At 34.5% G+C, this 24,459-nt stretch overlaps 1 protein-coding gene across 3 annotated transcripts in view; it reads left to right on the forward strand.

Moving 5' to 3' along the window:
• EPHA3 (EPH receptor A3) overlaps positions 1–24,459 on the forward strand; it is a 344,884-nt gene that overhangs the window by 88,830 nt on the left and 231,595 nt on the right. For all 3 annotated transcript variants that reach the window (XM_042956715.1, XM_042956713.1, XM_042956714.1), the window contains one exon: positions 576–1,236. In XM_042956715.1, coding sequence (XP_042812649.1) covers positions 642–1,236 — 595 coding nt within the window. In that variant the 5' untranslated portion in view covers positions 576–641. The remainder of the gene's footprint in view (positions 1–575; positions 1,237–24,459) is intronic.

Below are 24,459 nucleotides of genomic sequence, written 5' to 3' on the forward strand. Positions count from 1 at the left end.
TGGTTTTATTAAAAAAATGTCATGCATGGAGATAAGTGGTAATGACATCATCCAGATTCACCTTGTTATGCCTAGATACTGATTTTACAAAATTCTGGACCAAATTGGAAAAAGATGAATAAAAATTTGTTGTAGGCAGTGGTATTTTTCATTCTCTTTTTAAATAACAAACCAAAAAAAAAACACAATAAAAATATATGTACAATAAAACCATTTCATAGTGTTATTTGACATAATTGATTTGAGGTTTTTGATACTGGAATCTTTGACTGGTTTTAATCAATTGCCAGGCAATTTTTTCCTGACTATTTGAAAAACCACAATACAATCCAAATGTGTTAGTCAAAATTTTAAATTACTTAGTGTCGATGAATATAGAAACTTGCAAATAATAAACTTACAAATAAGAAAGTTATGGAGTTGTTCCATAACATGATCTTTAATGAGTAACACTGAAGTTTCTCTTTAAATATTTTGTATTTTCTGAGATGCCATTAATACCCTGATCTTGTATGCATTATTATTCATTATGCTTATTTCATTATTTCTCATTTTTTTCTCCTTTGATTCTTCAGTGGGAAGAGATCAGTGGTGTTGATGAACATTACACACCCATCAGGACTTACCAGGTGTGCAATGTCATGGATCACAGTCAAAATAATTGGCTGAGGACAAACTGGGTCCCCAGGAACTCAGCTCAGAAGATCTATGTGGAGCTCAAGTTCACTCTACGGGATTGCAATAGCATTCCACTGGTTTTGGGAACTTGCAAAGAGACTTTCAACTTGTACTACATGGAGTCTGATGATGATCATGGGGTCAAATTTAGAGAACACCAGTTTACAAAGATTGACACTATTGCAGCTGATGAAAGTTTCACCCAAATGGATCTCGGAGACCGTATTCTTAAACTCAACACTGAAATTAGAGAAGTAGGTCCTGTCAACAAAAAGGGATTTTATTTGGCATTTCAAGATGTCGGTGCTTGTGTCGCCTTGGTGTCTGTGAGAGTGTACTTCAAAAAGTGCCCATTCACGGTGAAGAATCTGGCCATGTTTCCAGACACAGTACCCATGGATTCCCAATCCCTGGTGGAGGTTAGAGGTTCTTGTGTTAACAATTCTAAGGAGGAAGATCCTCCCAGGATGTACTGCAGTACAGAAGGTGAATGGCTTGTACCCATTGGCAAGTGCTCATGCAATGCTGGCTATGAAGAAAGAGGTTTTATGTGCCAAGGTAAGAGTCTTCTCTATTTTCCTTTGAGTTGTATTACTCACCTGTGGGTTTATCATTGAGTCATAGAAAGAAATGAACGCAGCCCGAACTCACTTGGCAGTAAAACATGCCTCAAGCAACACGCCTCAAACTGAACAGAGTCTATTTATAGACCAAATTTATCTCACTTGATGTGTTGATGCACAGTTTGTTATAGAGATATTCACGTGCTTGACTATGTGGTGCTGGCCTGAACCACACTGGAGGTGTTACATATGCTATTTTTAAGTGTTCTCTGCTGTTTAATGACCACGGTAGTATAACTCCAGATCAACTGGAAAAACAAACAAACAAACAAACAAACAAACAAACAAACCCAAAACTGTCTCTTTTATGTAGAGGGAAGAAACATCATTGGCAGTCAGGTAATCTAATTCTAACAGAATAAGATACTACATTGTTTGCTTCTCTGCCTCATAGTGGTACATACTTCATTGTTATAAAATGTATTCTCCAGTGGTATCTGTTCATCAAATACACGTTCACTTACAATGTGTTAGTGCTTTAATAGCGATTATTTTATTTAAAAATCCAGGGTGGATACCATAGTGTTTGATGTATCGAGGGGTAATTTTAAAAGAAATCTCTGCTTCATGATTTGGCCCTTTAGACTGCCCAGGAAAATATCTGTACCAATGCTTAGGTGCAATGCAATGTACCTGCAATGCATATTCGAGTCTTCATATAGTAGCAAAGAACCTGAGCTCTGCCATCAAATTGATTTTTATTAAAACTCTATTTTCATAGAAGTAAAATTAAAAGATAGCCTTTTTTTCACGTAAGATATGACATATCAGATGAAAATTTCCATTTAATCCAAAGATTTGTTAATTTAGCGTTAGGCAAAGTTTAGTGTTTAAGAACACACTGACATTATTATTAAAACATGTATAAATACATAGGAGAACTTAAATACTTACTCAGTCCTTGGAACCTAGTCTTTTAATACCTTTGTTTGCTGTTATACTCTGCACATGAATTGAATTTGTAGCCATTCTAAATCTCAAACATGCGGAAGAAATGAATATACTTTATACATAAATTAACCTTTCTAACAATGTGAACAGAACATAGCACTTTGCTTTTGACTATAGACTAGGTCTATAGAAGAAAAAAAAAGTAGTGAGAGCAAAGGCTATACTGTAGTCTCATACTTTTCCATGTTGTTTAGATCCTTGACAAGCACCAACAGAAATATTGTTACCAAGGATGGTTTTGAAAGTTCTAAAATTGACACAACATAGTAGTTACTACCTGCTTATATACATGAGTGGAGAGAAGTCTCAACAGCCTTTATAATCCACTTTGAATCATATTTTGTCACTGTGGTATTCTTTGTGATATATGATATTGGTGAGAATTATTTTAAATAAAATAATAAAGGCCTAGCTCAGGAGGAATTAAAAAAAAAGTCCATTCTTTCTAATTTGGTCTCTACTGAACCAGTCTCTGATATCCACACTAGCACAGGAATAGATGTGTCTCCTTCTCAGAGAAATCAATATGCATCAATTTATGCAGAACTATCTCATAAAATATGACATTGAGCAAGAAACCTAATCATTAGATGTTCGGATTTAAAATAATTTTCATATTTTTATAATCATATTGAAAGTTACAAGGAAATGAAAAATAAGTATCAATGAGGTAAATAGAATCATATAAAAGTATTAATACAAATAAATAAAGCATACAAATAATTAACTTATGTTACATGCTGTCTTGAAGACAAACTAGTAGCACATAAAAAAAGTCAAATTAACTTGTATTTAGAAAATCTACAATGAGGGGTGTCTGGGTGGCTCAGTCGGTTGAGTGTCCGACTTCAGCTCAAGTCATGATCTCACAGCTCGTGAGTTCGAGTCCCACGTCAGGCTCTGTGGTGACAGCTCAGAGCCTGGAGCCTGCTTCGGATTCTGTGTCTCCCTCTCTCTCTGCCCCTAACCGACTTGCATTCTGTCTCTGTCTCTCTCAAAAATAAACATTAAAAAAAATTTTTTAAAAAATCACAATGAATTCAAAATTGCTCTTTTAACCTCATTTTAATTTACTGAACTACTTTTTTAAAGTAACTACTATGCTATTGCATTCTATGTCAAGATTACGCCTAGAGGTAACATTTATGTCAAAGTTCTATATCTTTGATTCTTGTAGTTTATTATGTTGAAGGATATCAACAGCATCTTTTCGATATAGTAATGCTATGTCATCACAGACTTTCTCAGCATTTGAAAATACTAGTTTCAGAATGAGATACATATGCATTAATAGCACATTTTTTCAAGACAAAGATCATGAAGATAAATCAGTAAAAATAATTATAATAGAATTAGAGATGGCCCATGAAGTGAGATGTGATTGTAATTTAAAGGGGGGGATGATTTTTTTAGTGATGTAATTTACAGGTGGAGTGTGGTCCTAGGGTCATATCTTGACGTTTGCTAATGTTTACAGGTGAGTTTTGGCTTCCTTTCTTTTTTAATCGCAACATTTTTGTGTATTCAGGTTATTAAACAATGCATCAAGGTAATCTACTTTGTTCTGATTTACATATTTAGCAAATGTTTATTTAAATATATTACTTTGGGCATTACTGTACTACATCTTAAAAAATCCAGTACTCCACCAATTGGTTCCGTATCTGGTGCAAAACCTGTAATTTTGCTGCTGTTGTCAGTGACGGTGCTGATGTTTCCTGTGCCTGTTACGGTTTCCTTTCTTTTAATTTTTAATTTTTTTTTGGTTGACTTTGTAGTAAAGCTTGAGGAATGATCCAAATAGCTTGCTGTGACTCTCACAGGTCAACATTCTATCAGCACTGCTTATATTCAGGCACACAGAAGAATGGTAATCCCCAGAAAGGAAACAGATAAAAAGATAGCTAGACAAACTTCGTATATTTCATGTGATCACTTTCGTTTTGTTTTTTTCCAAAAAAAAATATTGTGTCACTCTTTAAAAAAAAAAAAAAAAGGATGGGACAATAGCTTGACATACCCACTACTTGGAATACATATACAGCTAGATTTTTAAAATCTCAGGATAATTTTCTAACACAGAGATCAGCGACCATGGAATTTCAGTTGCCTAACACAAAAGAAAACAAGTGTCCTTCACTTTATTTAAAGGAATATTTAATGGATGCCAAATTCATTCAAAGCACTGTATCAGAACTCAAAAACATTTTTTCAACATTCATTCATTATTTACCAGATGCTAGACAGTGTGCTTATATGCCAACTCATATCCATGAGCTGTCTTTATTTATCCCCCAAATAACCTATAGGCACATATTATTATTATCTCCATTCAAAAAAATGAGAACAAAGCATTCACAGGTTAAATATCTTGCCTTCGTGTATTTAATAAGCGCTGGATGAGATCTGAAACCAGGCCGTCTCATTCAAGGTTGAAGTTTCAAACTCAATCCACACAGCTTCCCTGTGGTTTAGTCCAGTGGTGACAGAGACCAAGAAACCCCATGAAGACACAGATTCTACAGGAGTTAAGAGTACTGTAAATTGAAGGAGGAGGAGGACCGCAGTGAGTTGGCATAAAGTAACTAAGAATCTGTTAATTTATGGTTTATCTATTTCAGTTCATTTCCCGCATCTTTCTGTTTCTAGATTGTTTGGAAGAGTTACTAGCCAAATAGCCAAAATGTCATATTTTGGGAGGACTAAGCTTAGCCTGGGTGATATCTAATAAAATCTGGATATACAGATCACCAAGCATCTTAGATATACAAAAAAAGTCTACCAAATTTAATTCAATATGTGTTTTTGACCATCCATTAGTACAAAGTAATAATGTGCCAGACACGGGGAAACATAGATGAATTGTATGTACCTTGCAGGAACTCACCATCTACTATGAAAGACAAATACATAAATGAATAATTTTAATGCAAGACAGACCAATCAGTCTTCTACCAGGAGTACAAGGAACTTTGGCAATGTAGGGGAAGGAGAGATTAATTTTGAGTATTTCAAAATTAATAGTGGAATTTATTCATTAACAATGAGAAGTCTTTATTGAGAGATTTGGATCATCACTGTTGGGATTGGAAACTTTTGGAGTAAGAAGAAGAGGCTAACTACCTTACGGAGCTTACATATTCTAGAAGGTAAAGTTTATAATTTGTTTATTCAATCATTATCTCAAAATCTCAAAATATGTAGATATCTCTCCCATTAGAGTTTTGTGTTCTGAGTTTGTTCCACAGGAAGGCTTTATAGAAGATCTAAATTTCATAACCAGATCATTTTCTGACCTTAGTAATGAAATATTCTGAACCATTTATTCCAGCCTAAATGGATAATTGGGACAATTGAAGTTTGGTTAAGCATGCTGAAAACAGGACAATGTCCATTTGAAAATAGGAAAAATGTATTGATAAAAACATTTTATTGTCAAAAACCTCATCCATCAGTTTCAGAACTATAATTAAAACCAAAGTTATCTTTGTACAGGACAAGAACCCTAACCATTGCATTACACTTTTCTTGTATATACTTTTCACAACAGTATATTTTTCCTGAAATGAGAAAAAGTAGTGGAAAATATATTTTCACCATTTATTCAATTATTCAACAATTACCGAGTTTTGTAATATGTACTAAAGTCCGTGCTAGACACTAGGAAAACAAAGATAAACATTATCTCTGCTAAATCAGTTTGATTCGTAGATCAAAAATCTATGTGTATTGTGTATGTGTGTGTGTGTGAGAGAGAGAGAGAGAGAGAGAGAGAGAGAGAGAGAGAGAGAGAGTGTATGTGTTTAAAATATTAGGTCTTTGCTCTTAAAAAACATAGATTTTTTAACTGAATTATTAAACAGAGCTAAGTTAATAATAGTTTAAACTAAAAATAAGTTATTAGTGTTAATGAGGAAGGAGGTATTGGTGTGGGAGGATATAAGTGATAGGAAATTAAAATGTTCCACAATTAGATGCTTCATGTTGCTGCTCTTCCTTTTCTGTGCCAAAAAAGAACACGGGAAAGCTAAGAATAGAAAGTGGTACACCGTTCTCTTTCAAGGACTGGTTAGAGGAAGAAAATAAGAGAGGAATGAAAGAGATATTGGTAACTAAAGAGTCATTCAGGAATTGCATGCCATGCAAACTGGAAATACAGAAAAAGGCAGTTTCAGGAGGGTAGAGAGTGCTTGTGATAAATTTGGTAAAATAGAAATGCACATAAAAAAAACAAAAAAAAACAACCCACACATGCTTCATCTGATAAAAAGTAATGTACTGATTAGTAAGAAAAGTAAGAAATCATGTATTAGACTTGGTTTTCTGCTAGTTTCTCTAATACATAATTTTAAAATATGGCTTTAGTTTAAATAAGTTCTCTCTCAATTTAATGATAGAGGAGGAAATCCTGGTATCTCTTTTAATTTACTGTTTGTGGCTTAAGCATTTGGGCCATGTTTCTCCTACCTGGGTAAACTTGCTGGATGTGGTCAAATTGCAGGTTGAGTTGTTTTTACAGGATGTCAATAAAGCTCTTTTAAGATGATAACATTAAAAATTAAAATTACAAACCTAAATCATCTACTATTTGGGCTTTCAATCACTGACAATCAAAATAAACTTGATTTCTTTCACTGGAGAAATCATTTTTACTTCTTACATCCCACCATAATTCTTTTAACTTTTTAAGATTGGAGATGTGAAAGAGGCACTGGCGTGGCTCAGTCGGTTAAGCATCCAACTTCGGCTCAGGTCAGGATCTCATGGTTCGTGGGTTCCAGCCCTGCATCGGGCTCTGTGCTGATAGCTCAGAGCCTGGAGCTTGCTTCAAATTCTGTGTCTCCTGCTCTCTCTGCCCCTCCCCCACTCACATTGTTTTTCTGTCTCTCAAAAATGAATAAATGTTTAAAAAAAAAAGGATTGGAGATGTGAAGAAATTTTGCATGAATGCCAAGAAACCTTGTGAACTTTATTATTATTTCTTTTAATCCTGGATAATAAATTATGTTATCTGTTTTGATTTAGTTTGGAGAGAAAAAAATAAGAATGCTAATGGCTTTTTATATAGTCAATTAATTACATTTGAGGCAGATACCAGGAGGTTACTATAAATATTCCTGCTCCTACAAACTTTGTTTAGATTTAATGTACCAAATACCTTATTAATGTCACCGAAGAATCTGTTGCTCTGTGTTTTATCTCTGTGCATTCATTGTGGAATGCAAACTTTATTCCTTGTTTTTGTACATTAGCAGCTTAATAGAAAAGTGTGTTTGATATGATGTATGAAGACATCTAGACTTTTTGATGATTGTCCATAATTATGTTTGTTTCACTTAGGACTTATGATATCAGTTCTTACTCTCCATTCATTTCTCTGTCAATTCAGAAAGTTTTAAAGAACGTGTCAGGGTTTCAATAACAAAATGGTTTGGAGATTCTGCTTACTCTGACAGAGGAGGTAGAGAAAATTGAAAATCTCTGTTGAAGTTTCTTAGCACTTACTACTGAGTCTGTTTGCACCTTCTGGAACTGCAATGAGTGCATACATTTTAATGAATTCAGAAGCATGTCTTTCCAGTTGTTTTTAGACTGAACGTTCTTTGAGGGAAGGGGCCACGTCTTGTTCTTTTTTTAGGAGCATCATGCCTTGAACTAGCAGAGTATAATTCTCCATGAGATACTTATTGAAAGAATACTTACTGAATGAACCATTCCAACTGTGCATGCTTAGAAAGTAAGCTCTGGAGAGAACATACTTTATGCTGTCTTTTAATCTACTAGGTCTTTCAGACACAACTTTCATCTAATTCGAAATGAGCACATTTGACATTTAGGTCACACACAGTTGCAACAAGCTAAGACTAGATCCACCTGACTATCATTAAACTAATTAATGAACAGATGAGATAAGGTAATATTTTATATGGTAGTTGAGAGAATACCTTTCTCTTTTATGAATTTATGATGAATATTGTTTTTCTGACTTTCGAAAATCAATTGCCTCACATACCTATAATAAAGCAAATTTTTTTTGCATTTAGGAAAATTTTCAGCATTTAGGAAAATGCTGAAATGGCTTTTGTTTTACACACCTAGTACTTAGATGCCTCCTCCTTTAATTTCTGCACTAAAATTACCAGGTTTCTTACCTTGAATTATGAAAAATTTACTTGTTTTCCCTGAGTTTAAAATGACAACCCTCTATCACCACTTTGCTCTTAGCAGTTGCATACCCATGACTCTTCAAACCAGTGAATTTATTTTAATAAAAGAAATATGCCACTAATAAGTAATAATGTAAATAACTTTCAAGTGAATTAGACAGATACATTGTGACAGCTTTATAATGGCTATAAAACCCTTGATTTATACAAGTTTCTGTGTCTTCTCACCAATTTATATAGTAAGTTATGGTAGCATTAACACGATGCAGAAAAACCCTCCAAGTTTGCCCTCAAACTTCAGTTTGAATTTAATTGTTTTATTTAGCAAAATACTCTTGTCACTGACAAATGTTTGAGTGCTTGGATCAAGAGCCCCAGAATGCTGCTTAGCAAGTGTGCAGCTGAACAATTTGAGCCTCAGTTTCTTCATCCATAAAAGGGGAATGATAATACCTACCCTTTAGAATTACCAATGAATATATACTTGGCCCATTGTAGAGTGCCTAGCGGTGGGTTAAAGGTATATGAACATCCTTGCTATGATTAGTCATCGGCGTCATTGGAATGTGTGATCTTTCTTACTTTCTTGTTTCATCTGTGTTAAAACAGATGTGACAAACCCATCCGTTCAAACAGCCTCTCTCTTACCTTAAACCTTAGGCCTTAGAGACATCTGGCGGGAGAGAAAAAGTCTTTAATGAATTTATATACCTGCCTATTCATTATTTATTCATTGGTTGTCTACCTTCTTCCAAATAGGGTTTTCCTTTTCCAAGGAGACTTCATTTTAAGTTTCATTAAGCTTCTAGCCTATTTACTCACAGGTGTTATTTCCTCTATTCTCATATTGTTAGCTTTTATTTCTTTTCTTCTGAATATCAGTCACTCTTGATTTTTCCCATCTAGTGTTTGACTCACTCTCTAATTCTTTCTAGAATGTTTTTTTTTTTTTTTTGCTGATTATTCAAAAGCAGCCTTAAAATTAGAGATGGACATTTTTATTAATTGTAGACCCAGAAAGGCTTTTAGATTTTAACTGATTTAAGATAATATAGTTTAGGAAACAAATAACAATAGCAAAATAAAATAAAAATTCTACATTTTAAAAATGTTAAGCCCAGAAGTTTTTCACTGTGTTACATCCTAATATTCACCATATAAAAGACTAGCTTAGGTAATTGGGGAGGTTATAACAATAAATAATACTCTTGCCTTGAAGAAATCACGAGTCAAAAAAAATAATCAACTAAGTAAAAATATTTGTCCAACCATTTTACTTGACTCTGTATAAAACTAACTATATCTCTTTGATTTATTTTAAATATTTATTATGTACATTTAAGAATCACCCAAATAGTAAAAAAGGCAGTGAAGAAAACAGTATAAATTGTATGAAGTAAATGCCAAATATGCTTACATGAATTACTATATGATATTACTGGAAACCTTCAATAAAATTATGTCAATGTACCATCTAAACAGTAATTAAGTAAAAAGTTTTTTAAAATACGAAAAAGAGAGGAAAACTAAGGGAGTGTATTTGGCTTGTGAGTTATTTAAGTATTGTAGTTCATTTTTGAATCTGTATAAAAACAAACAGTATAAATTTAAACTGTGGATTTGCATATTTAAGATACTAAAAAGAAATGTGAGTTCTTTGTTCTGTAAAAACTACAAATCAGATTATTTTGAGCAGTCAGAGCCAATTTAATTGCAAACATATTTAGGAGAGATATGACTGTTGTTAAACTTAAGGAGTAGAATGAATTCATGTGTAACTATTGAAATACCTCCTAATTAATAAGTACAAGTTAGATGATCAGCAATGAATCACCGTAAAAGACAAAAATCATGGGCGGTTTTATAAATGTTGGTAACATTATAACACAGGTTTACAACTAAATGAGAATTACAGTGTGTTAGTAAAATATGAATTACTTTACCTTGTATGGGTTAACTTTAGTTGTATAATCTTGCCAATCCCATTATTCAAAGAGGAAAAAATAGCAAGACATTTCTTCTGTCAATAGGTCTTTTACTACTTTTTGTCTTGACCTGGAAGGCCATTTTGCAGGTCAGTATGAAGGTATTTTCCCAAGGTTTTAACCTAGTTCACATCATCCCTTGTCAAATAGCTGTAGGGTATTAGCTTTTATGATTTTTTATTTAAGTATGCTAAAATCTGTGAACTTTCAGATACTTTGCCTGGTCCAGTGTCTCAAGGGTGGAAATAATAATTTAGGCAACACCTATATGCCAAATAGATACTCTTTGGACCACACAAATAATTTTCCCACTGAAATTTTTTGGAGCCTATCTGTGGAAAAATATGGATTGAACTTCCCAATACAATATTTACCATGGGAACTTAAGACATGGGGAAAATAATTTAAGTTGCAGAAAGTAAAATAGCTCTAATTTTACTTGAAAGAAGTTGTTTCTGTCATTGCATTTTCAGTCTCATTTTCAAAGGAAGATCAGAACATTGTTTTGTATAACACTAAGTATCTAGTAAATGTAAACCCCTCTGAAAAGTGATTAGAATTTTCAAAGGAAAAGACACATCTAAGCCCATTTCTCTGTGAGAGATGGGATATTAGATATTTTGAACATATGAAAATTATAATTATTTGGCAGCTTAATAAATATCACCTTGTCAAATAGCTCATGGATCTGGCATCATAATTTACAATCAAGTAGTTAAGTTTGAAGGAAGTCTTGAAATTTCAGTTCTTTAACTTAGACTACTTTGGGGTTTATATAGACAGTCTTCCTCAGTTCTGATTTCCTGCATGCCCTTATATAAAACAAATATTTTAAAGCTGATACATAATCTATGGCTTTTGTCAAGAATATCCATCTTTAATTTTTCAACCTGCTTTTCTTTCCAGCTATTCAGATATTATCAAAGCTTCTAGATTGTAAAATTTGAAGAATGCGATATAATTGTTTTTCAGAATACATGTTATGATTCTAAAAAGAGATAATTGATATTTCATTAACTTTTCCATATTGTTTCATTATTTCTAGTCAGCTCCTATCAAAGGAAGGGAAATCCAACCTTATGCAAAATAAACTGAGAAGTAGATCTTTTTCTCCCTCTTGAGATACATAGATTCTGTGAAAGGCATCGGTAATAGTTTCACAACGTTTGCAAGTACAGATTCGTTGTGCACTTTCCACCTTCTTTCCTGTGATTTCTCCCCCCACTTCTGTCTGTGTTTGGAGTTTTGACAATCCCTTATTAGTTCCAGAGTAGAACTTATAAGAGCTAATAAGGGTTTACATTACAGCTCTGACAGCTGGCAGTAAACTTTAATAGAAAGCAATTGGGGAGAGAAGTTTAAGTTTTGATAATATTTGATGAAAGTGCTCCTAAAGTAAGAAGAGCCATTTGGAAAGAATCATATGACTAGAGAGACTGCATGTATGCTCTGTTCTTGTAGCTTCTCATCGTCCAGAAAGCGGACAAAACATCCTGTTGGCAGATAACTGTAATCACTTATGGATGTCTCTTTTAGGGATCAGAATCCATGATAGGAGAAAAAAAGTAATGTAAACTTTGGTCATGTTATTTACCATTATCCCGATAGTCCTCTGAGATGTGTTTGATTGTCCTTTAGAAACACTACCACAGTGTGGACTTCTAGCCAAAGATTTGTTCTGTGAGAGGAGACCCGGAGATTCCAAGGGTGAGTCGACATCGTGAAAATCATACCCACTGTATGAGCGGTCGCAGACTTTTTGTATTATAAAAAACACAATTAAAATAAGAAGTAAGGATGGCTTCTAACAGTGAAAGACCCTCCATGTAAAATATTCCTGAATTCTCTGTTCAGTGGTCAGCTACAAAGCCACAAAAGGTTAAAAGTGGATGCTGTAATTGAGAACAGCTGCTGCTTTTTGACATGAAGACTCACTTTCAACAAGAAAAGAGAAAGCATATGCTATGGGATGAGAGAATACCATTCTTGAATTAATGCACAAAGAGCATGTAAAGTTTTGTGAAACTCAGAATAGAATCTGTATATATAAATGGTTGGAAAGGAACCTTTTTACTTCTCTGGTAGTTATTAGAGAAGAAAATGTATATTTCAGAGATTTGGATCCATTTGCTGTCTATCTCATGCTGCTATATTGAAGGTGGAATATTTCAGTCTATCAGTCAACATGTGTAAAGGTTTTATGGCATCCAGAATTGAATTGATTAATGTGCTGAACTTGGGGGGAAGGACAATACATTTCTTGCTCCCAAACATCTTGGATTCTAAAGAGTACCTGAGCTGAATTTATGCTAAAAGGAAGCAAGCACAACATCCATAAGTTCATAAGGGAAAAGAAATGGAGTAAGTATGAAAGATGAATATTGCTTAGAGATTCATAAAAATGTGGTGCTAAGAGGTAATAAATGGAGAGGATTCAATCTCTATGGAGTTAAATATTCCATCATTATCCATTTTCATCAAACAAAGCTTAAAGAATACCTACTATACCAAGTATCCACCGGAAATATCACACAAAACACAACAGAAAATGTCCCTGCCCTCAAGGAAGTTAGATTTTAGTGGAGACATCAAGGAATCAAATGCTAATGCAGATTCTTTCTGTGTGCCACCCATAGAGTTTCAAAGTGTAGACTGATTTCTTCCCCCAGGTGAATTTGCCTCTAAGGAACATTTGAAAATGTCTGAAGAAGGTATTTTTGGTTGCCACAGCTTGGGGAGGGGATTGCTACTGGCATCTAGTGTTTAGAGGCCAGAGTTTCTGCTAAATATCGTATAATGCACAGGGAAGCCTCTATAACAATAAATTATCCAAGCAAACCATGTCAAGGTTGAGAGACCCTGGTCTAGAATAACCCCTCTTTTACATAAATATAAGTTAAGGCTAAAAGGTCAAATTACATGTTAGCAGAGCCTAAATTGGAAAAAGGTCAAATTACATATTAGTAGAGCCTAAATTGGAACCCAGGCCCAAGCATCTCATGATGGTACCTCGGGCCTTATCCTTTCTGGGATTCACTTGGAATTTATTTAGAAATTTATAAAACTGTTAAAGGCATATGAAATCCTACTAAAGGCATATGAAATCCTACTAACTACTTAGATCATTAGAAAGTGATGCTTCTGCAAAGAAAAACAAAGCTAAGATCCTTTATGTGAGAGAAAGAATAACGACTTCAGGAATATTCACATGAAGGTGGACATTTAAAACCAGTGGAAGAATGTTACTTGCACAGAGCTGGAAAAAGTGACTGACGTTCAGTGGCTGGAATTTGGTAGTGCACGAACTGAGAATGTGAACAGAGTAGTAAAAGAGATATCAAAGACAAAGCATTTGGAGATTGAGGGTGTTTCCTTGAGCAAAGGGTTTGGACAGCTGCTATGGAGTTAGTCCCCTTCTAGGCTACTCTGACGTGCTGACATGACATCAAATCTGACATTTGGTTCTCTTTTTTCTGTAATGTGTTACTAATGCAAAGATGACAGGTAGGTGCGGTTATTTAGTGCACATATTGTATTAATAGTCTTGGTATAAAAAGTTCCTTGGTTCTAGTTCTAGGACTGTTCCTCTTTGATACGAGAGCAGCACCTCAAAATCAGCTGTTTCAGTCCTCTGGCGAATATCTGAGCCTAGTGCTTTATTTAATCCTCTCAACTGCCTCTGAGGAAGGTGCTGTCTTGCCCTCCTTTCCCATGAGAGGAGATTAGAGGTTGTAGCTGGTAAGAAATGAGAACGGAATTTGAGTGGAGAGCACTTGCGTGTGACCAGTGTTCCCTGGGCCTTCCTAGTGAAGAGGGCCAGGGGGAGTAAGGAACCAGAGGCCCACCAGCCTAGCCTGTGTTTGTAGAAATAACCTGTGAAACTCAGGGTTGTAGTTACTGTAAGGATGCTTTTGAGGATGCTGTGCAATACTTTCCATTCTGTTTCCTCAGAAATATCTGAGACCCATCACAAACATTGCTTTCTGGCTCCCATGCCAGAAGTGCTGTGTTCCTCAGGCTACTGCCTTGTTTTCACTTTTGGAAATTGATTCATGCCACGGTCATGGTATCTTGTGTGCATTCTCTATAAGAGAGCACAAGAGTTATGTCTTCCTACATCCTACAAATAGTTATGCCCCGGCAACATTCTTTTTTGATACTAAACTCACATTTTGTTTCATGTGAAAGGAGAAATCTGTTTAGGCAAGAATAAAATAAAAAAAGGATGTTTAGGAATTTGACTGCAGAACAGAGGGCAGGTTTGTTTTGTTTTGTTTTGTTTTGTTTTAATTTTAAATTCCAGTATATTTGACATACAGTGTAATATTAGTTTCAGGTGCACAATATAGTGATTCAACACTTCCTATATAACACCGAGTGCTCATCATGACAGGTGCACTCCTTAATCCCCATCACCTATTTCACCCAGTCTCCCAAGCATCTCTCCTCTGGTAAACATCAGTTCTCTATAGTTAAGAGTGTGTCTCTTGGTTTGCCTCTCTTTTTTCCCATTTGCTCGTTTTGTTTCTTGAGTTCCCCATGTGAATGAAATCATATTGTATGTGTCTTTCTCTAACTAACTTATTTCACTTAGCATAATATACTCTAGCTTCATCCATGTTGTTGCAAATGGCAAGCTTTCATTATTTTTTATGGTTGAATAGTATTTCATATCGTATATACAATATGTATATCACTTCTTCATTCATCTGTCGATGGACACTTGGGCTGTTTCCTCAGTTTGGCCCTTGTAAATAATGCTGCAATAAACACAAGGCTGCATATATTTTTTGAATTCGTGTTTTCACATTCTTTGGGTGAATACCGAAAGGGTATTTGGTATCATAGGGTAGTTCTATTTTTAGCTTTTGGAGGAACCTCCATAGTCTTTTCCATGGTGGCTGCACCAGTTTGCATTTCCACCACTAGGGCAAAAGGGTTCCTTTTTCTCCACATCTTCACCAACACTTGTTTCACAATTTTATGTTTTCCCTGTATATTCCCTTTGTGTTCTCTTCTTCATCTTTTAAAAAATATTTAATAGTAATTTGCTGCATCCTGAATTGTACATATCCTGTCTCAAGGATAAGAGGTAAATACATTTGAATTGCCATTTATTGATTGCCAAGTATGCACTCAGTGATTAATACACCATTTGATCCTCAACAAAAGCCTTATAGAGTAAATATTATTAGCCATATTTACCAGGGTAGGGCTAAGATAATTAACTAATTTGCCCTGTGTCACAATGCCAGGTTATAAACTGAGATCTAATTCTGAAACCCAGTCCTTCTCATAATATAATAAGCTAACATTTTTCTTTTGCCGATACTTTTACAAGTCACAATAATGTGTAAATAAGCAAATTCTTGCAGCCAAGGATGTGGCTAGAGACTTTGTTTTTTATTTTATTTTATTTTTTTCATTTTATTTATTTTGAGAGAGAGAGGGAGAGAGAGACTGTGTGAGAGACAGGGGGGGGGGTGGCAGAGAGAGAGAGAGAGAGAGAGGGAGGGAGAATCCCAAGCAGGCTTAGGTCAGGACAGAGCCTGATGTGGGTCTTAATCTCAGGAACTCACAGCCTACGCTGAGATCAAGAGTTGGGCCCTTAACCAACCGAGCCGTCCAGGCACCCCTAGAGAATTTGGTTTTTAGAGTTGAGAAAAAAGGTTGGCATTAGTTACTTAAAGAGGCAAGAACTTCATATTCATTAACATAATCCTTTCCTCTTTTTCTCAATATAGAATTGAGTAAGACTATAATGTAAAAATGTTTTAACAGGGTATCTGTGGCCTTTATTTTCCGTGCATGTGGAACTGAGTCACACCTCTCATTACCTCTGCTTCTATTTCCATTGCCCCTGCTGTTTCTTAGGACATGATTGATGGGAGATGATGGCGAGTGGGGAACCAGGACTCAGAAAACACTCGCTATGTGCCCAGTGTGTATGTTTGCACAATATGCTTCATTATTAGTTTGACAGATCTCCAAGTGGCAGATTGGAAATGAATTTTGGAGATGGCTGACATATCTGCTACACATACTGGATGTTTTCAAATCTCATAAACACGGAGATACGTGTGTGTGTGTGTGTGTGTGCGTGTGTGTGTATATGTGTGTACATGCATACATGTAAATATATATGCAGGTGTATTTATATATGTGGTGTTTGTGCCTATATACATATGTGACATGTACATATATTATAGGCACATATAGAGATGCATATATGGATACATAGTATATATATATATATCCATGTATACACATACGTTAGCACTGTATACTTAGCATATATACATGTTTAGTCACTATAATATGTGTCCTTCTAAATGTACTTAAACATCTTTCTAAAAGAAATTAAAATGAGTGAAGTATGGATTAGAATATCATACTGAACTGTAGATGATGTTGGGCTGCTGCATACATTCTTATATTTCTTTTTTTTTTTTTTTTTTTTTTTTAAATTTTTTTTTTAACGTTTATTTATTTTTGAGACAGAGAAAGACAGAGCATGAACGGGGGAGGGTCAGAGAGAGGGAGACACAGAATCTGAAACAGGCTCCAGGCTCTGAGCTGTCAGCACAGAACCCGATGCGGGGCTCGAACTCCCGGACCGCGAGATCATGACCTGAGCCGAAGTCGGCCGCTTACCGACTGAGCCACCCAGGCGCCCCTCTTATATTTCTTTTTAATTGTTTTTAGAATGAAGCAGCACACAAAATAAGTTAATAAATATAGAATGCCTAACTTTAAAAATTTAAATAACAAATCTTTTAGGTAAATAGATATGGCTTAAAATGTACATGATTCCTACTATTAATTGATTCCTACTATTAATATTAATAGTATTCCTACTATTCCTATAGTATTCCTACTATTAATAGTATTCCTACTATTAATCAGGTTGTTTTATATAAGGATCATATGTGAAACTTTCTTTGAAAATGTTATTGGTGTCATTGATTACAAAGTTTTGTGTTGCTCTCAGGAATGTCTTAATCTTTTAAACTTTCTGGACTGTAAAGACTTACATAAAGTAACTATTTCATTAATACAGTAAAACTCCTTTAAAATGTTGATGTTCAAGTACATAAATAATTCCCAAGGGCTTTTACTGTACCTAATTGTTATGTTTTAGTGACACGATATATGCTGCTTTATATCCAAATCTGTTGTAATGGTGATGGGTAGGATAATGGCGTTCCATTAATGCTTCAGTGCAAAGCTACTGGGGAAAGAAAGCTAGAAGTAAAAGCAGACTATATCCTTCATAACGTTGATGGTTGCTCTTATTAGTGATGAAAAGGAAATGAGAAAATACATTGGCTTGCCTTTTATTAAGCACAGTAAGGAAAGCAGATGAACGTTTGAAAGCTCATTGAGCTGCCATAAAAAAATTTAAACATTGTTCATATTGGCGAGTAGCCAAGCTCATGCTGTAAACTCCAGACAAGGGTCAGCACTGCAGAGGAATTGTCAGCTCTATTCATAGAGGATAGTTTCTGTACTAGCTTAGTCCAGTTGTAAACCTGAGATTTACTCGGCACAGTTGTGGGATTATATTTGTTTTACATGACTTGATACACATCTAAATCCGATAAGATTCCTTAGCATAAGATGATGGGGTTGCTTGATTTTATACGCTTGAATCTTGTTAAAATCATTAAATCATTTATTTTATATAATACTATATGTGTGTGTATACATTTGTGTGTATAGACGTAGATCTAGAATATTTTTAAGAGAGTTATGAGAGAATAAAAAATATAGCAATAAAAAATATAGCAATAAAATGTTGATAACAAATCTGATACTAAAATATGGATACTAAGTTTTTAGGCGAATATAAAACTTTGTTATTGTTGTAGATTGTAACCTTTCTAAAATTAGCAGCTGTGCTTTTTGCTCTTATATGAATCTTTTCTGAGCCTGGTTCAAAATCTGTGTTTAATAAATACATATTTTTGTGTGAATATTCACGGCTCCTTTTCTTACTAATATTTTTGCTTCTTTATTAAATTATGTACCATATCTATATATAACAGGAAAAAATGAACCAATAGTAAAACGTGGGTAACTTTCTTGAATGAAGGCACGTATGACAGATATAGGAACACACATACCTAGGTATTTGTTATACCCTCACCTTTTTTATTTTAGAAAATAAATCACTCCTTCTTCCTGCACAAATCGTTTTCCATAAATAAGCTTTATAAAACAGAGACATAATGTAAATATTTGGCTGGTCAGCCATATTGGCTGACTGGACAAAGTTTTGTCACTTTCAAGGCAGATTACTTGAAATAGGTAATTTAACAATAAAATGATAACACAAATTCTGCTATATTAGTTAACACTTTGTTTGCCTCACACCAGTTTATCATTAAATATTTTTTAACTTCCTTTTTGTTTTTTTGGTTTTTTTTTTTTTTTTAGAAGAAAGCCTCCAGAGAAGAAGTGACAGGAAAGTAATTGCCTTAATTTCTGAAGAAGGAAGTGTACTAGAAATAGCCATTAGTTTATATTAAGGATACAGCCACACTTATAAAACCCAGACAGTCTAAATACTCTTTAAAATATTGAAAGTAGACAATGAAAATGAAATCCAATTTCTCATGCACAATAAAAAGATTTCTGTGATTTGTGGCATTACTTTCCCAATTTAAAGCAAAATAAAAATAAATAAATAAATTGAAAAGGCAATGGATTCCTTTTTAAAAATACAAGTAAAGGATGAAAAGGCATTTGAAAATTGTCAAATTATCCACAGCTGAAATGATCCATCCTGTGGAATAACTATCTTAAGATGTAAAGATTTGAAAGGTTGTAACTTAGTAATTACATTTTATTTGCTGTTACTCATTTGCTACTCAGTTATGGGGACATGATTATATGTTGCTGCTTAGATGATTGTAATGATAAGAAAAAAATGTCTTTATAATCTAGTAGATTCTATGTCTGAGAAACTCAGGAAATAAATCCTATGAATCTCTGAGTACCCTTTATACTTCCTCTGAAGCTTTTGGTATATTCAAACAGTTTCCTCAAACTACACTGGATTTGAAAGCAAATGAGATGGAACCTTTACATGTTCTACCAACTGTAAGATTTTATACATCTCAATCACTCACTTATTTCTATATTTGTTTTAGTTTAACATTATCATCTTCTTTATTTTTTTTGTTGTTTTTAAAATGTTTTTAAAATTTTTCTTTATTGAGAGAGAGAGAGCGAAAGAAACAGATCATAAGCGAGGGAGGGACAGAAAGAGAGGGAGACACAGAATCCGAAGCAGGCTCCAGGCTCTGAACTTCCAGCACAGAGCCCAGTGAGGGTATCGGACCCACAAACCATGAGATCATGACCTGAGCCGAAGTCAGATGCTCAACCACCTGAGCCACCCAGGTGCCCCAAAATATCATCTTCTTTAAACAGATGGAAGTTCATAAAATTAGACCATGACGGCCTAGGATATTTTCTAAGATACATTTTTCCCCAAATAATTTTAAAGAAAATACCCTTGCTCACCGTTAAACAGGATGGCAAAATAGGTCTTGTAGGTTTGACACAATTTTGTGTAGTGCAGTTCTTTATTCTTACAACACTGAGGCCCCAATCAGAATCTACCGAACTTTAGACACAGAGTTCTAACTTGCTGAGTAATTCAGTTTCAAAGCTGATAGCAGATGAAAATCGAAACGTTGAAAAGGGGAAAAGATAATAAATATAGTAAACACCACAACTGACAGCCTGGGAATAGGACAAGAGCCAGAAGGACTATGATAATATACACACGTGGTCAAGATACTTCTTCCTGGGACCACAGCAGGCCACAGCCTTCCACGGCTGAGTAAATCTGAGTGGATCTCAGGAGTGCAAAGTCTATAGAGCAAGTAGAAATATTCATGGTTGTGACCTTGAAGTATCAATAAATGTTTAAATTGTATTCTCTTCACTCTGGTAATGAATTAATTAGTTACACATTTTACAGTGTCTCTTTCACAGAAGACAATGATTAGGAGTATCAATGCTTTTATTGGTATAAATGGTATAAATCAGAAGGTCTGGATTTTATCTTGGTTCTACCTCGTATTCACTATGTGACTATGGGCAAAGGATTTAGCTAATCTGGGTCCATTTCCTCACATGTAAATCGGAGATGACAAGAGATAACAAAAGCATTTCCTTGGTAGTGTTGTTAGGAGGATGATATAAAGTATTCAACACAGACTCTGGCACAGAGTAAGTACTTAGTAAGTGTTAGCTTTTATAACAAGGATAAAGCCTTAGTTACAGGGAAAAGTCAGCTATCCAGAAAGATTTTTGTTTGTTTGTTTGCTTTTCTCCAAGTTCCAGGAATCCAGAGAGCCAGAGTTTGCTATATATTAAAGAAAAGGCCAAAACAAACAAAATAAAATTTAACTGAACAGTACACAGTTTGTCTTTTACAATATTTCTGTGCTCAAAATAGAGATCTTCATTTCTTATATATTTAGAACTTAGACCAATCCATGATTGGATAGTTTTTCAGAATCAAATAACTTTACTTGGTTCTGTAATTGGTTTTGATGGTCTGTCTAACATGGTTCAGGGTTGTTTCTTTTAAAACAAGGCATGTTATACCATCTGAATTATTTATACATTCTGAATTACATTCCTGTGACAGTGTTTTTTTCTTTATCATGTAGAACACCAGTTCTTATTCATTGCCAAATAATTAGCTACTTTGCAAATATCGTAAAGTTTGAAGCTCAAGCATGATTACTGAGACTTTGATCACACTTAAATCCCTCAGATGCATTCCATTGTGTAACCTTGTAAGAGAGGGAGGTGTGGGAATAAATGTGGTAATGTCTGTATGTATAGGTAGTGTTAAAAAACAAAATTTACCTGAGCAATTTGAAGATCAAATTAGCTTTATTCAATGATTCATGCATTGAGCAGTATCTCCTCTGGCAACTAGAGAGGTGCTCCAAAGAGCTGTACAAAATGGAAGACTTTCATAGGCAGAAAGGGGGTGAGACAAGGAAAAGAGTGTATTGTTTCAAGCAAGGTCACCTTCCTTTGGGGGACAGAAGGGGTCTGTAGGCAGATTACCTCCCTACTGCTGACCAGAAAATTCTAGATTTACTGGTTTAAGATTACATTCCTGGGAGACATTTGAAATTTCGATTAGGTTAGATATTAAGTTTTGGTGTGCTGACATGGGGTTTAGCATGAGTGACTCCATTTGGGGCCTGTTGTCTCTTTTTTTAACAGTAAGAAAGCAGAGGACAAATGATAAGGCAGAGAGAAAGAGAGAAAGACATAAAAATGTTTAAAAAGAGAATTCCATGAAGACGTGATACTCATTGCATTTTATATGTAAATCTTCAGTCAAATAGTCAAATATGTAATAGGTATGTTATAAATAGTATGTGTATTCATACATGTAGTACTTCTAAATTATTACCATTCCTAAGTGTTTTCAGTTCTACTGTTTTTTTAATAGAAGTTCTCACGTTGAGATCCTAATCGTGGCTACTAAATGCTAAATCATTTTCTAAGTGAATTGTTTCAAATTGCCTTTGATAAATAAGTAATAGTTGCTCTCTTGGAAATTCTGGAAATTCACCTCAGACTTCGGAGGTAGTCTTGCTTAGGTATTGAAGATAGAAGCCCAAGGGATCACTTCCAGGTCTGATTTCTCATTTATCAATCATAATTTATTTCCTGTGTGTTTCTTGAATAAATATTAAATTGAAGTAAGGAACTTATATATCACTGAAGATTGAATGTTTAAGTCAGTATTCAGTATGCTAAGGAAAACATCTTATAAGTCATGATATAAATTTAAACCCTGGAACTTGGAGCAAAATTCCTCAAGTGCTATGTACCCTTCCAGGAACAACTTGTAAGTCCTATTTGTGTGTTCTCAGATACTGGAGGGATGATTGATTCATAGCTTTACCTGTGATTTCAGGAGACTGAGTATTATTATTTTATTCATTTAAACTCTTCAGGGAAATTTATTGTAATAATTCAGAGTAAGGATATCCCAGAACATGATGACTATTATTTTGGGCAGTTTGTTTGTAATGTCCCATATCCAAGAATGACTAACTCCTATATTAGGTTGTTTAAACTGGAAAGGTCAAATGACTTAAGCTTCTAAAAATTTATTTAGCAAATTTCACATTTGCTTTCAGCACTGTGGTTCCTTTCACCAAAGTACATACATGTTAAGGCTGTAAATACAGTGAATTTACAAGGTTAATTATAGTGTATTGTGCATAACAGTCATTTTGTTGGTAGTTCAATATTATGTTTGGCATATGTGATAACATTGCAAAGTAAATTTGCTGTAACACTGACTTTGGTATACTTAGTTAGAAATGCCTGCTTTGTTAGACACATGGTCCCCAGATAAAATGCCTGCTTAGATTCACTTAAAAAAAAAAAATTCTGCTGGAAACAGTTTTCACCCTTTGGTGGATATTCATGGACAGGGTAAGTATAATTGGTAATGTGTGGTTAAGTGATACACAGAAATCTATAAAGAAAGAAAAATATGGAAGATGAAAACATGACTGAGATATAGTGTTCATTGGAAGAAAGTTATAGAAAGTGCAAATGGTAAGCCTGCGAATGTAGTTATAGTAGATTGATTTCCTGGTGTTAATAAATATAGTATATCCATGAGCTCATTGTACTATAGTACTCTTATCAGGCAGTTTAACATGTTTGGGAATAAATATTGAAAAACATAATAACAAAGCCGTGTTCATTTAAATACAGATTTTGTGAATGTATAATTAGATACGCTATCATATAGCCTAAATTTGGTGTTACAGATTATGAATTTTAGATAAATATATATTAGTTGAGTACTAAATTCAAGGCATTAGGCAAAGTACTGTGTCGGATGCAACACCTGAGTACTCTATAAATACACACAAGGAAAGATGTAAGTACTTATGTTAATTTCCAAACAGAGGTACATGAGTATCCACAGAGAATAGCCAGGAGGGTCATGTGCATATGGTTTTAAGGAAATTAGTTTCCACATACTCAATTTCATACGTACTGATATTGACTTGTGTGAGAATTTGTGTTTAAGCCCAAATTCTCAAGTTCTCTTCACACTTACCTTTTCACAGTTGCTCTTTGAATTTTTTTCTAAAGAAAAGTATTCGTCTCGTGTTGATTCTGGAATCTTATTAAGGCATATTGTTCTTTGGATGTAAGTGTTAAATGGGAATTCAAGACTTCGTGTTGAAAATGTGAAGATGGGTGTGTATCGAATTCTATTTCAGATCAAGTGGCTTTCAGTTCTCCGTTGTCATTCAAAATTAAGGAAGACCTAATAAATTGTCAGTTGTTTACTTTTACATGATAGTGAGTATCAAATCACTATAGTATTTAGGTTCCATTGGGTGTATTTAAAAAAATTATTTTAATGTTTATTTATTTTTGAGAGAGAGAGAGAGAGAACAAGCTGGGGAAGGGGCAGAGAGAGGGAGACACAGAATCCAAAGCAGGCTCCAGGCTCCGAGCTGTCAGCACAGAGCCTAACATGGGACTTGAACTCATGGACTATGAGATCATGACCTGAGCTGAAGTCAGATGCTTAACCGACTGAACCACCCAGGTGCTCCCCCCTTTTTTAAAATTTTTTTCCATTGGGTGTATTTAAAAGAGTGGTATAACAGCTTTATTTTCAAATGTCAGTATTTACAATATGCTGGAAATTACATCATTTCCAATTATTTACATTCACGAGGAAACATTATAATGCCAACTGAAAATATATGAGTCAGTATATAGGTTTTAAAAGATTATTTTAGGGAGCATGTGAGTAATTAAAGTTAGAAATTCATAGATCTAGGCCAACCACTTTACATTTGTAATGAAGAGATGGAGATCCAGAGGAATTAAGTCTATTACCAAGGTCACTCATCCAGTTAACAGCAGCGTACTAGTAGTGTCTATAGAGAAGAGAAAGGTTTCGTAAAGGATGTAACATTGAAGCTAAAATTTTAATGAGTGAAAATGGCCTCTTAAGGCAGTGTA

This window comes from Panthera tigris, chromosome C2 (assembly GCF_018350195.1).
Source record: "Panthera tigris isolate Pti1 chromosome C2, P.tigris_Pti1_mat1.1, whole genome shotgun sequence".
NCBI lineage: Eukaryota > Metazoa > Chordata > Mammalia > Carnivora > Felidae > Panthera > Panthera tigris.